The sequence below is a fragment of the Natator depressus genome, chromosome 4 (genome assembly GCF_965152275.1).
Source record: "Natator depressus isolate rNatDep1 chromosome 4, rNatDep2.hap1, whole genome shotgun sequence".
Taxonomy (NCBI): Eukaryota; Metazoa; Chordata; order Testudines; family Cheloniidae; genus Natator; species Natator depressus.
In genome coordinates this window covers 127238902-127253550 of record NC_134237.1, presented here as the reverse complement: position 1 = coordinate 127253550, position 14649 = coordinate 127238902, and the positions used below count along the sequence as shown (strand labels likewise).

Below are 14649 nucleotides of genomic sequence, written 5' to 3'. Positions count from 1 at the left end.
AATGAGAGGCAGCATTTAGAGATTCATAGTGCTTAATGCCAGAAGGGACCATTAGATCATCTAGTTGTGTACATAATTTCTGACTAGTCTTCACATTGTGATCAAATATTATTTTTAAATAAAATCTAACTTAAAGAAACAAAACTAACATTGTATTTTAGTCTTTTTTTGTCTTGCTGAATAAATGCTCATGAATAATTTTCATCAGAAAACAGTTGAAACTCCCACTAAAGAGCACATAGCATCATCATCAATTAAGATTCTTTTGCTATTGGCATAATATCTTGTGGCCCTTTTCAAAATTAATGTTAACTTCTTTGTGGTGGCAGCAATTAATTTTTTTTATATGAGGAATTTAAAAATAATTACTCAAAACTATGACTACAGATAGAAAGGGAATAGATTATTTGGATGGTGAGCCAGTCTTCCTGCTTTTATTCCTTTGCAGAACTTGTTTGTCAGGTTTGGAAAGAGAGGCAGATGGCTGTGTTTATAGTTGGGTTTTAAAATGTCCTGAAAAATTTATCAGACACCTGCTAACTAAAGTGATTAGTCAGAGGCTGACACAAAAGATTTGTGGAGGAAGGGGTCACCAGGGAGTTCCAGGAACAACACCTGGCTGACCAGACCAGCCCCACAGTTAGTGGGATTAGAAAAGGTTCTTGGAAATCTGCCAGGGAGGTGTCTGTGGACCCTGCTTGGGAGCTTAGTCTTTATCAAATTTGGGCTAGTAGGTGTTTGTTTGAAGTCAGTCTCTCTTCCCTTCCTTCAGCCAGCTGGAAAGTAGAGAAGCTTTCTCTTGTAGAACTTCACTCCAGAACCTCCTGGCAGAATGCCTCTGCACCTTGTTTTTCAAAGCAGAAGAGAAACAGACCAGAATCTTTCTAACTTCACTTTGCTATTGCTTGACAAAGCTATGAATAACAACAGAAGCACTGGGAGGTTAGTTTGCAGAGTCAAGAAAGCACTGCTGCATCTGTTCACATTGTAAAGGTTATCTCTACAACTGGAAGGCCTAGAAACTTAATAACTTCTAAAATTAAAGCTTTCTACTTACCACTTGAAAGTGAGCACATTTTTCCCCCCAAGTTCTACTATAAGAACTTTGATATCAATAATACATGACTTTATTAACTATAATAAACCTTTATTTAGCACTTTCCTCATCACCAATTCTTCACACATCCTCCCAAGACCCCGCAGCACCCTTGTGAAGTAGGTAGGAAAGTAGAAGAATTATAACAGCAGGTTCTGGGAGTGGGGAAAGGTTTCCATTGGTGCTGAGCACACACACCTCCCATTTATTTCTCTGTATGCAGGTGCTCAGCACTTCTGATAATCATCAGACTTGCATTCAAAATTTAAGGACTGCTGTCCACGAAATATAAAACTGTATAGGCTTATCCACTATTTTCTTTGCAGATACTGCAGGAGAAGAGGCTGGGTGAGATCCACACTAATTATGTCAGTCCCACAAACCAGTACCTCCAAGGGGAAAGTGATGCTTAAAGAATACAGTGGACGCAAAATTGAAGCTGAACACATTTTCAAGTGGATAACAGCCCATGCAGCTTCTCGGATCAAAACTATTTACAACTCTGAACATTTAAAAGAAGAATGGAACAAAAGTGACCAGTATCGGGTGAAAATATACCTGTTTGCTAACCTTGACCAGCCTCCAGCTTTCTTCTCTGCACTAAGTGTAAAGTTTACTGGAAGAGTTGAGTTTATTTTTGTGAATGTAGAAAACTGGGACAACAAGAGTCATATGGGGGAGATTGGTATCTGTAAGACACCATCCTACATACTTAGAACTCCAGAGGGAATTTACAGGTATGGGAATAACACTGGTGAATTTATATCCCTACGTGCCATGGATTCCTTCTTGCGCTCAATACAACCTGAAGTTAATGATTTATTTGTTTTAAGCTTAGTATTGGTTAATCTGATGGCTTGGATGGACCTATTTATCACACAAGGCGCTACTATAAAGCGTTTTGTGGTTCTGATAAGCACTTTAGGGACATATAATTCTCTCTTAATTATTTCTTGGCTACCTGTGTTGGGCTTTTTGCAGTTACCTTACTTAGATAGCTTTTATGAGTATAGTTTAAAACTCTTCAGGTATTCTAATACAACTACTCTAGCTTCGTGGGTGAGAGCTGACTGGATGTTCTACTCATCACACCCAGCCCTATTCCTCAGCACTTACCTTGGTCATGGCTTACTAGTAGATTACTTTGAGAAAAAAAGACGACGGAACAACAATGATGAAATAAATGCCAATAACTTGGAATGGCTGTCAAGTCTGTGGGACTGGTACACCAGCTACTTGTTCCACCCAATTGCTTCTTTTCAACACTTCCCCTATGAATCAGATTGGGACGAAGACCCAGATTTGTTCTTAGAGCGATTAGCTTTCCCTGATTTATGGCTTCACCCTCTGATACCAACTGATTATATAAAAAGTTTACCAATGTGGAGGTTTAAATGTCTTGGCATGCATTCTGAAGAGGAAATGATGGAAGCCTCTCAAGAAAGTGAAAGTGACTCAGACAGTGAAAGCAAAGATGTCTTGAGTGGAGAAAAAGAAGTATCTGAGGATGAGCTAAGTACAGTTCACAGTCCCAGTGAAGGAGAGCCTCAGTGCAATGCTGATATCTGTTCATGTGCCAATAAAAATTGTCATAATGAGCTGTATGAAAGGAAAGCAAGGTCGTATGGATCATACAGCACTACAGAAGACATGGAACCAGATTGGTCAGCCTGGCCCTCTGATATGTTGCACTGTACAGAATGTGTTGTGTGTCTAGAGAATTTTGAAAATGGATGTCTGCTAATGGGTTTACCATGTGGTCATGTGTTTCATCAGAATTGCATCGTGATGTGGTTAGCTGGGGGGCGACATTGCTGCCCAGTTTGTAGATGGGCTTCTTATAAGAAAAAGCAGCCATATACACATCATCAGCCTTTGTCAAACGATACCCCATCTTAGCTGTGTACTAATGTCCTTTGTAAGCTTTCCGTATATTACCGCTTGCCTTTTAAATGTTAGTCACTTAAAGATTTTGTGGTTTGAAGTTTTAGTTTAAATGTTAGTGCAGTGAACTAAAATATACATGATGGTAATGTTAATGACAGAATCATTTGGTTGCCTTGTATGTTGAAACTGAATGCATACTTACTATACAATGAATTGTTTTTTCCTTTACAACATTTGGAAATTTAATGCAGTTTTTGTAAGCACAAAGATCAAGCCTACAACAAAAGTGTATTCCAGCAAAAGTTTACAAGTTACGGTTTGGATGAACATTTGAAATTCTAATCTGAGAATTCATAATTTGAGTTTCTTCTTTTAGAGTCTGCTCAGCACACCTTTGTTGAATAATGTATGTTATATGACAGTACCATTTAAAAATAAATCCGTAAAATAAATTATTTTAAAAGGAGAAGGCTGCAGACTTGTAATATGAGTTTTGATAAATATCCTGTGCATGTGGCTACAGATGTTACCAGTCTTACATAGCTGTGAAGACAAATAAAAACATAATAAAACTTTTGTGTCTGTATACAGAAGAAATGCAAAAATCAGTAAGTATAACTCCTTATCTCACTCAGAGCCATTTAAACTCATTACTATTTCAGACTTGCAGCAAGACCTATAGATCATCTCTCTGGTGGTGGAAGAATTTGTTTTATTGTGGTAGTTCCAAAAATGTACTAGACACTTGCCAAACACTGGAAGACCATGTGTCCCTGTCTTGAAGAGTTCTCCTTTGTAAGTATTTCTGAGCCTGCTTTTTGCTGTTGTGTGCTGTTCTGCTAGACCAGTGGTTCTGCAGTTCGTTCTGCAGACCACTGTGTAAAAGGTCTATGAGAGAAGATCTCCCTCTCTCCCCTCACAACCATCCATTGCCTGGTCCTTTGTGTCTCATTCTACAGCCAGCCATAAGGGCATGTAGACCTTAGTATGAGATCCATTGTACTAGGTGGCATAGCATTCTCACATAATGACTAAAACAACTTTTATAATATTGTTTATTTAAATAACAAGTTTGAGATTTCAAAGTCCAACTGTTTCTTATTACCTGTGTGTACAGTGCGAGCAGCAGTGGGGAGGATGGGTGCTTAATATAGTGGCAAAGTGTATGTGTTACGACCTTGATGCATAAAATGGATGAAGGTATTTTGTTTACACTTGTCAAAAATCATCTAGCTGAAAATCCAGCATGGAAACTTTCAATGCAAAAGGTAACTTTTGATAAGAAGGTAAATAAAAAGAATCCAACTACGCAGTATTTCTTTTTAACAGGGGCTCAGTCAACTTGATGTTAATTTGAACGGTTGTACTGCATAGTTGTGACTGAATGCCATTGAACTTGCTTGAATACAAGTAATTTTACCAGGTGTCCCATATTCAGCATAGAGAAATGTGGTCACCCTATGTCAGTGGTTCTCAAACTTTTGTATTGGTGTATTTTGTATTTCACACAGCAAGGCTCTAAGTGTGAAACCCCCCCCCCCCAAATTAAAACACTTGTTTTTATATTTAACAGCGTTATAAATACGGGATTTGAAGTGGGGTTTGGGGTGGAGGCTGACAGCTTGCGATCCCACACATCATAACCTCACAACCCCCAGTTTGAGAACCCCTGCCCTATGTTATTTGTTACACCTGAAGCTCCAGGGCCTGTCGCTGTCCTCGGTCAAGGTGCACCTGGCAGCCATTTCAGCTTTCCATCCTCTATTTCATGGCAGATTAGTATTCGCCCATGCCATGATGGCGCAGTTCCTGAAAGTTCTGGAATGCCTTTACCTGCACACCCGGGACCCGGTCCCTCCTTGGGACCTGAACCTTGTGCTGTCCAGGCTCACGGGGACCCCCCTTTGAGCCCCTGGCTACCTGCTCCCTTCTGCTTCTCTCCTGGAAGGTCTCCTTTTTGGTCACTATAACTTCGGCTCGTGTCCCAAGGGTGTCCCAAGATCAGGGCACTCGCTTTGGAGCCCCCGTACACGATCTTCTATAAGGACAAGATCCAGCTGCGTCCATACCCAGCTTTTCTGCCCAAGGATGTCTCCCATTTCCATACTGGTCAGGACATATATAATAGAATATCAGGAGGTCATCTAGTCCAACCCCCTGCTCAAAGCAGGACCAATCCCCAACTAAATCATCCCAGACAGGGCTTTGTCAAGCCTGACCTTAAAAACCTCTAAGGAAGGAGATTCCACCACCTCCCTAGGTAACACATTCCAGTGCTTCACCACCCTCCTAATGAAAAAGTTTTTCCCAATATCCAACCTAAACCTCCCCCACTGCAACTTGAGACCGTTTCTCCTCGTTCTGTCATCTGCTACCACTGAGAACAGTCTAGATCCATCCTCTTCGGAACCCCTTTCAGATAGTTGAAAGCAGCTATCAAATCCCCCCTCATTCTTCTCTTCAGCAGACTAAATAATCTCAGTTCCCTCAGCCTCGCCTCATAAGTCATGTGCTCCAATCCCCTAATCATTTCTGTTGCCCTCCACTGGATGCTTTCCAATTTTTTCACATCCTTCTTGTAGTATGGGGCCCAAAACTGGACACAGTACTCCAGATGAGGCCTCACCAATGCCGAATAGAGAGAAACAATCCCGTCCCTTGATCTGCTGACAATGCTCCTACTTATACAGCCCAAAATGCCATTAGCCTTCTTGGCAAGAAGGGCACACTGTTGACTCATATCCAGTTTCTCATCCACTGTAACCCCTAGGTCCTTTTCTGCAGAACTGCTGCCTAGCCACTTGGTCCCGAGTGTGTAGCAGTGCATGGGATTCTTCCGTCCTAAATGCAGGACTCTGCTCTTGTTGAACCTCATCAGATTTCTTTTGGCCCAATCCTCTAATTTGTCTAGGTCCCTCTGTATCCTATCCCTATCCTACAGCGTATCTACCACTCTTCCCAGTTTAGTGTCCTCTGCAAACTTGCTGAGGGTGCAATCCACGCCATCCTCCAGATCATTAATGAAGATATTGAACAAAACCAGCCCCAGGACCGACCCTTGGGACACTCTGCTTGATACCAGCTGCCAACTAGACATGGAGCCATTGATCGCTACTCGTTGAGCCCAACAATCTAGCCAGCTTTCTATCCACCTTATAGTCCATTCATCCAGCCCATACTACTTTAACTTGCTGGCAAGAATACTGTGGGAGACCATATCAAAAGCTTTGCTAAAGTCAAGGAATAACACGTCCACTGCTTTCCCCTCATCCACAGAGCCAGTTATCTCATCATAGAAGGCAATTAGGTTAGTCAGGCATGACTTGCCCTTGGTGAAACCATGCTGACTGTTCCTGATCACTTTCCTTGAAGTGCTTCAAAATTGATTCCTTGAGGACCTACTCCATGATTTTTCCAGGGACTGAGGTGAGGCTGACTGGCCTGTAGTTCCCCGGATCCTCCTCGTTCCCCTTTTTAAAGATGGGCACTTCATTAGCCTTTTTCCAGTCATCCGGGACCTCCCCCAATCGCCATGAGTTTGATCGTGTAAGATCATATATTTTCCAGTCCTCTGCCCAAAGCCTCATGTTACAGATGAGGAATGCAGGCTGCATATCCTGGACATCAGGCGGGCGCTGGCCTACATAGAGAGGATGAAGCCATACCGTAAGTCTATGCAATTTTGTTGCTGTCACAGACCGGATGAAGGGTTGCCCAATATCTACCCAGAGAATCTCATCCTGGATCACGGCCTGCATCCGCTACTGCTATGAGCTGGCGAAGGTAACTCCCTGCCCCCCAAACGGCTGTGACATCCCACTTGACTAGGGTGCAAGCGTCATTGGCATCCTTCCTCGCTCAAGTGCCAATCCAGGAAATTTGCAGTGCCGCAACCTGGTTGTCCATCCACACGTTTGCTTCACACTATGTGCTGACCCAGCAGGCTCAGGCTGATGCTGGTTTTGGCAGAGCAGTACTCCAATCTGCAGGACTGTGAACTCCGAGCCCCCCGCAGGGAATTCTGCTTGTGAGTCACCTACAATGGAATTGACATGAGCAAGCACTTGAAGAAGAAAAAATGGTTACCCACCTTTTTGTAACTGTTGTTCTTTGAGATGTGTTGCTCATGTCCATTTCATTACCCGCCCTCCTGCCCCTCTGTCGGAGTTGTTGGCAAGAAGGAACCGAGAGGGCACAGGGCCGGCAGTGCCTGATCTACCACGCCATGAGCACGGCACTCCAAAGGGTGCCACAGACAGCCCTACGGGTACCGCTAAGGCAAAAGTCTCTGGCCACACTGTGGGTATGCGTACATCTACAATGGAAAGGACGTGAGCAGCACATCTCGAAGAACAACAGTTACAAAAAGGTGGGTAACTGTTTATCCATCCTCTGTTGTGTGGTCTCAGCTTCTGGCAGTTGGAGGTTTACGGACACCCAGACAGGGCAGTCCCTAGCCATTTTGATGCGCTACGCAGCCCCCACCAGGCCTCCATGGGGGGGCCGGGGTAAGGGGGGAAACCACCCGCCCAGCACAAGCCGGCGTAGCATAGCGGGCTGGGGCCGTGTCATTCAACTTTCTACTGCTTGGTGAGTGCAGGGCGGGCCGAGCCCTGCACTCACGGGGCGATGGGAAGTGGAGCGACCCGGCTCCAGCCTGCTCTGCTCTGCTTCGCTCCCCTGGCTCCTAGCCTTGGAGGGCAGGGGGAACCGCCCACCAGCACTTGCCGGCGCTGCGGCTGGGAGCCGGTGGAGTGGAGCATGCTGGGCCCGGGTCACTCTACTTGCCACTGGTGAGTGCAGGCCCGACCCCTGCTGCAGTCCTCAGGGGGGTGGGGCTGGGGCGGAGCAGGGGCGGGGGCTTGGGGAAGGTGTGGAGTGTGGGCGGAGGCGGAGTAGGGGCGGAGGCCGTGGGGAAGAGGCAGAGCAGGGACTGGAGCAGCACACAGCTGCGTAGGGCACCAGGAAATTTGGTGCCTCTAATTTCCTGGTGCCCTATGCAGCTGCATACTTTGAGTGTTATTTATCCCTTCACATATCACAAGAACCAAAGATCACCCAAAGAAACCAATAGGCAGCACATTTAAAACAAACCAAAGGAAGTCTATTTCAGTCAAAGATTGTTCTAATGGTCACTGCTGCTGTAGAAGTCTATTTCTGTTTGAGAAATAAGCCAATAGTTTGGACAGTCAGAAGGAGGCATATAGAGGACACAGACACACTAGTTTTACATGCATCCGATGAAGTGAGCTGTAGCTCACGAAAGCTTATGCTCAAAGAAATTTGTTAGTCTCTAAGGTGCCACAAGTACTCCTTTTCTTTTTGCGGATACAGACTAACACGGCTGCTACTCTGAAACCTAGTTTTACAAGGATGACTTATGGTAATGAAAGAGAGACTCTCGCTGCTGTAGGTCTCCAGATCATGAGCAGTAAGTAGTGACTCAGATCTTTGGCATCTGCTGTCTGTTTGGTCGCCTTTGTAAAATTAATGGTCTCAGTCTAGTTCGTAGTGGACATGTGTCTATTTCAGAAACCAGCGCATTTGGTATCTTTGGCAGTTTCGGCTGAGAAGCAATGGCAATGGGGTGCATTTATTATATTAAACTCTTGTTACAGTAGCGCCCAAAGGCTGCAGTCAGGATTGAGTCTATTATGCTGCATGCTGTACAAACACAGAGACACTCCCTATCCCAGTGTTTACAATCTAAGACACAAGAATAGGCGAAAGGCTGAGAATATAAAACAAATAAGATTGGCACAATTTGGGTAGTTTGTTGTTCAGTTGGATTTCATGAATATTTGTAAAGTGTCTTGAAATCTTTGGGTGAAAAGGGTCTTAGAAGTGCAGTGTCCTAAGAAAGAGGCTGGGCTGAGAGTTCAACAAGTGAAAATGTAAAATGACCAACTTTGAGCTACTCAGTCAATAGACTTAATGAGGTGCAAGAGACTTTGAGAGAATGTCTTTATGTTCTTCTAGCTCGGATGCACTGGAATAAATAATACCCCTAACAATGAACAGAACTCTTCTCTAGAAAATACCTGCTCATACTGGGTAAGATTTAGGAAGGAGACTGAGATGAACGATAAATATTTGTAAGTGTTAAATGGTCTTGTTCTGGGAATTAAATAATAAAGGCAAGTATATGTAGCTACTGTAATTAGAGTAGGATGGTTCATGCCCTTTTCTTTTACCTTGTTCCAAAAATCCTGTATTTCTTCACATGCACTGCTTAGTGATACTTAGCCCTCGTCAAACCCTTCTACAGTCATTAACTAATTCTCCCAACCACCACTCCCTACCGTGCCATGATCTTGGTAGGTATTCCTCAGTTTACAGATAAACTAAGGCAGAGAGGTGAAATGACCTGCCCAAGGCCACACAGCAAATCAGTGGCAGAGCAGTGTGAGAACTCTAAACTATCTGTGTTAATTTAAACCTTTGGCTCTCAAACTGTCTAGACTACTGTACCCCCTTCAGGATTGCATACCCCAAGTTTCACCTCAGTTAAACTACTTGTTTACAAAATCAGACATAAAAATACAAAAGTGTCACAGTACATTATTTCTGAAAAATTGCTGACTGTTACGTTCTCATTTTTACCATATAATTATAAAATAAATCAAGTAGAATATAAATATTGTATTTACATTTCAGTGTCTAGTATATAGAGCAGTGTAAAAAGTTACTGTCTGCATGAAATTTTAGTTTGTAGTGACTAGTACTTTTTTTGTAGCCTGTTGTAAAACTAGGCAAATATCTAGATGAGTTGATGTACCCCCTGGAAGACCTCTGCATATCCCCACGGGTATGTGTGCCTCTGGTTGAGATCCACTGATTTAAACCAACTCCCATTAGGTATCAACCCCCTACTGAGGAAGGGCAGTAGGGTCAGGCATACACAGCAGAGGCCATGGCAGCATGGCTTCTTGAGGATGCCCTGCCATCTTGAAGATTAGGAGGGCTACTTCCCCTGACCACTCTATGGATACAAAATATTACTGTGCCAATTGCATGGTTTTAATGTAGTCCTTCCATGGGTTTTCCAACCAAGGCACACAATCTAGGTCTACATACAGGTTAACAGAGAAAATTATTTAAAATGTAAAGTGTGTGATTTTAATTCCAAAGGAGGGATACCCTAAGCTCCTGTACAAGTCTGAATTAGTTAAAATATTCCTAAGTAGCTCATCTGTAGTACGTGTGGCATATACAGAATACATGATGGTGTGGCCTGAAGGTTTTATTGCACTCAACTGGGATCAGTTGCATAACTGACTCATAGCATTTGCTTTGTGTGAATAATGTACCCATGACAAACTCGTGATGTTAAAACCTTTGTACCACCACTATCATGTATTCCTGGTTTGTACATACGTAATAAGTAAATGATCAGATGTGGAGTCCCACTAGAGACTTTGCTATCACCACTCTGTTTTATGCAAAAGGTACTCCGTTACTGCTGTAGTGTAAAATCCTAAAGTAGGTAGGAAGACACAGATCAGCTTCTCAGAATACAGTGGTTTAGCTATTGTAGTGGACGTAGAAAATGGGTCAAATATGACCAAACCTCGCTCTCCCTTGCACAAAGATTCCTTGAGGAAATAAAATAATAAAAAGCCTGGTCTAGTGGTTAGAGTAAGGGCCCTGGCCATTAGGAAATCCTGGTTTCCATTCCCAGCTCTGTCATTAACTTGTCTGATTTCAGGCAAGTCACTTTAACCCTTTGGTACCTCAGTTTCCACATTAGTGAAATAGGACTAGTCCTAGCCTGTCTTGTAAAGCACAGTGCAGTCTCTGGATAAGTGATATATACAGTAAATGTAACATTTTAATTGGACAACTTTGTTCAATTCAAGTTAGATTACAGCCATAGAAAAGAGGGTAGGGAGATAGCTACCATTTTCTTTCTTCAACTATAAGACATCTAGAAGGATATGAACACCCACATCCACCACTATCTCCTAAGCAAATGCTATGCTATGCTAACTCAGCATATACACAGTTATTGAGGCTTGATCCTAAGTCTCTCCCAGACAGACATGGGGCTTCTAAGGTCTCAGTTATGCTGTGCTGGGTCCCTTTTACATGGCTTAAAGGGGCTGATGCAAGGATTAGGATTAGCCTCAGGTACCTTTCCCAACACCATAAAAGAGACCTTTCCTAACATCATCTCTTCAAAAGCAATATCCCAAATTTTGCTCTAACTTAAAGTGGGACAATTCAAGTTGCCTCTTTGGACTTCCCCAGTGCAACTGAGGGGAAAATTTGGTCCATTCTCTTTGAAGAAAAAAAAACCTGTCAAAATGTACTGCTCTATACACTACACCTACTTGCTTGTGCTTCCTCAGGATGGTGGATGGTAATGAAAACACTAATGAGATTGTATTGCCTGTTAAAGTTACTGGCTCCAAGAACAATTTTGCAGGACTGTATTGAAAGTAAAGGAGATTGCACACAAGAGACGACACAGGTGCTGGAGCAATGGCAGGAGCAGGCTGCAAACTACTGCAGGGACATCCCCAGCTGCTGTAAATTGGCAGTGCTCCATTCACTTCGGTTGCACTATGCCATTTTGCTAGCAGTGGTCTTTTACAGAAACCAGTGTAGTGCTGTATAAACAATGCCTCAGGTACTTGTTTTTTCACTATTCCTTACACAAGTAGTCCAACTGCTGTTAATGGACTACATCTGTAACTAAAGACAACAGGATTCTTCCCTAAATGTAGGCATCATCGTTCAATGACAAATGATGGTGCTGGGGTGATGGGTAGGATAGAGAACCAGCACCACGGCACTTGGATTAGGTTTTTATATAATGGTGGCATTATAATCTGTCTAATATTGATATAAACTAAGTTGACATACATGATAAATAAATGCAAGCACTATAGGCTGCGGGGGGGGCAGGCGGGATGGGAGGAGATTAAAGTTAGAACAGTGTTTTTCAAAGTTTTGGATCACAACCCAGTACTGGGTTGCAGTATGTAAGGCACGGGGTTGCCTTGCTCAGCACCCAGGGACCCTAGCGGCTCTGGTCAGCACTGCCAACCGGGACGTTAAAAGTCCTGTAGGCGGTGCTGCCCAGCTAAAGCAGGCTAGTACCTACCTGTTCCAACACTGTGCCCCAGAAGCGGCCAGTAGCGGGTCTGGTTTCTAGGCAGGGGGGCCACGGGGCTCTGCACGCTACCCCCGCCCTGAGCACCGGCTCCACTCTCCCATTGGCTGGGAACAAAGGCTTGCGTGCCTCCACCTAGGAGCCAGACCTGCTGCTGGCCGCTTCCGGGGCACAGCACGGACTGCGGTGCCAGGACAGGTGGGAAGCCTGCCTCTGCACCCCAGTAAGTCTGTGCCCCAGTCCCCAGCCCTAACCCTGCCAACTCAGAACCCCTCCTGCACCTCAAACCCCTCATCCTCAGCTGCACCCTAGAGCCTGCAGCCCAGAGCCCCCATCCCACACCCTGAACCCCTAATTCCTGGCCCCACCCCTCAGCCCTCACCCCCGTACCCCAACTCTCTGCCCAAACCCCTCATCCCCAGCTCCACTGGGTCACAGGCATCAACAATTTTCTTCAACTGGGTCCTCAGAAAAAAAGTTTGAAAACCACTGAGATAGAAGACACTTGTCTAGAAATAAAAAGAAAAAAGAAAAGGAGTACTTGTGGCACCTTAGAGACTAACCAGTTTATTTGAGCATGAGCTTTCGTGAGCTACAGCTCACTTCATCGGATGCATAGCAGCCAAGCTCTGCGATACAACCGCATTTGCTCCAACCCCTCAGACAGAGACAAACACCTACAAGATCTCTATCAAGCATTCTTACAACTACAATACCCACCTGCGGAAGTGAAGAAACAGATTGATAGAGCCAGAAGAGTTCCCAGAAGTCACCTACTACAGGACAGGCCTAACAAAGAAAATAACAGAACGCCACTAGCCGTCACCTTCAGCCCCCAACTAAAACCCCTCCAACGCATTATTAAGGATCTACAACCTATCCTGAAGGATGACCCAACACTCTCACAAATCTTGGGAGAAAGGCCAGTCCTTGCCTACAGACAGCCCCCCAACCTGAAGCGAATACTCACCAACAACCACATACCACACAACAGAACCACTAACCCAGGAACCTATCCTTGCAACAAAGCCCGTTGCCAACTGTGCCCACATATCTATTCAGGGAACACCATCACAGGGCCTAACAACATCAGCCACACTATCAGAGGCTCGTTCACCTGCACATCCACCAATGTGATATATGCCATCATGTGCCAGCAATGCCCCTCTGCCATGTACATTGGTCAAACTGGACAGTCTCTACGTAAAAGAATAAATGGACACAAATCAGATGTTAAGAATTATAACATTCATAAACCAGTCGGAGAACACTTCAATCTCTCTGGTCACGCAATCACAGACATGAGGGTCGCTATCTTAAAGCAAAAAAACTTCAAATCCAGACTCCAGCGAGAAACTGCTGAATTGGAATTCATTTGCAAATTGGATACTATTAATTTGGGCTTGAATAGAGACTGGGAGTGGCTAAGTCATTATGCAAGGTAGCCTATCTCCCCTTGTTTTTTTCCTACAAACCCCCCCCCAAGACGTTCTGGTTAAACTTGGATTATTGCTGTGCACATTGTAAGATGAGCTATTGCTAGCAGGAGAGTGAGTTTGTGTGTGTGGTTTTTGGAGGGGGGTGTGTGTGTGGGGGGGGTGGTGGTGGTGAGAAAACCTGGATTAGTGTTGGAAATGACCCACCTTGATTATCATGCGCATTATAAAGAGAGGTTTCAAAGAGGGATGGGCTATTACCAGCAGGAGAGTGAGTTTGTATGTGTGTCTGTGGGGGGGGGAAGGGTGAGAAAACCTGGATTTGTGCTGGAAATGGCCCTCCTTGATGATCACTTTAGATAAGCTGTTACCAGCAGGACAGTGGGGTGGGAGGAAGTTTTGTTTCATGGTCTCTGTGTGTATATAATGTCTTCTGCAGTTTCCACGATATGCTATGCATCCGATGAAGTGAGCTGTAGCTCACGAAAGCTCATGCTCAAATAAACTGGTTAGTCTCTAAGGTGCCACAAGTACTCCTTTTCTTTTTTCTTTTTACGAATACAGACTAACACGGCTGTTACTCTGAAACCTGTCTAGAAATATTGACTCTCCCTGGGTGGAAAGACAAAGAAGGGTCATAAACAGCCAGTGGTCAGGAGAGGGGGACACAGAGCCCATGGAGGGAGCAGAAGGGAGGGTAGATAGATGTAAGAAGCCCCTGACACACAAGTGGGGTTGAACACAGAGATTTGCTAGCATAGAAGGGGTAGATGGCAGTAGGCTCTAGTGTGGAATGCAGGGATGGGGTCATTGCACACAGCCCCTGCCAAAGAGGTGGAGGCAGGGCATAGTGGTGCAGAGAGGCCCTAGAGTGTGGGATGGGATACATGGGGGAATACACAAAGTCTCTGATGTTTGGGGGGAGGGTAGAGGGGAAGAACAGACACAAGACCTATGATTGGTAGGACCCCATGGGGGGAAACACAAGGTGGAAGATGTGTATTGAAAGGGGGACACAGAGGTGTGGGGATGTGGCAGAGGCCTTCAGGAAAGAGGGAAGAATGAACAAAATCATGGGAGCCATGTAGGCTTGTTTTTATTTTAAAATTTAA

General features: G+C 44.4%; 1 protein-coding gene across 2 annotated transcripts in view; it reads left to right on the top strand.

The window, feature by feature from the left end:
* The window catches only part of LOC141986865 (charged multivesicular body protein 3), a 61284-nt gene that overhangs the window by 23490 nt on the left and 23145 nt on the right, over nt 1-14649 (top strand). The window contains exon 5 of one of the 2 annotated variants that reach the window (XM_074951886.1): nt 1423-3446. The exons of the other annotated variant lie outside the window; for it this stretch is intronic. Within the exon in view, the coding sequence (XP_074807987.1) occupies nt 1423-2995 (1573 nt within the window). The 3' untranslated portion in view covers nt 2996-3446. Of the gene's footprint in view, nt 1-1422; nt 3447-14649 lie in introns of those variants that run through there. 2 annotated transcript variants of the gene reach the window in all.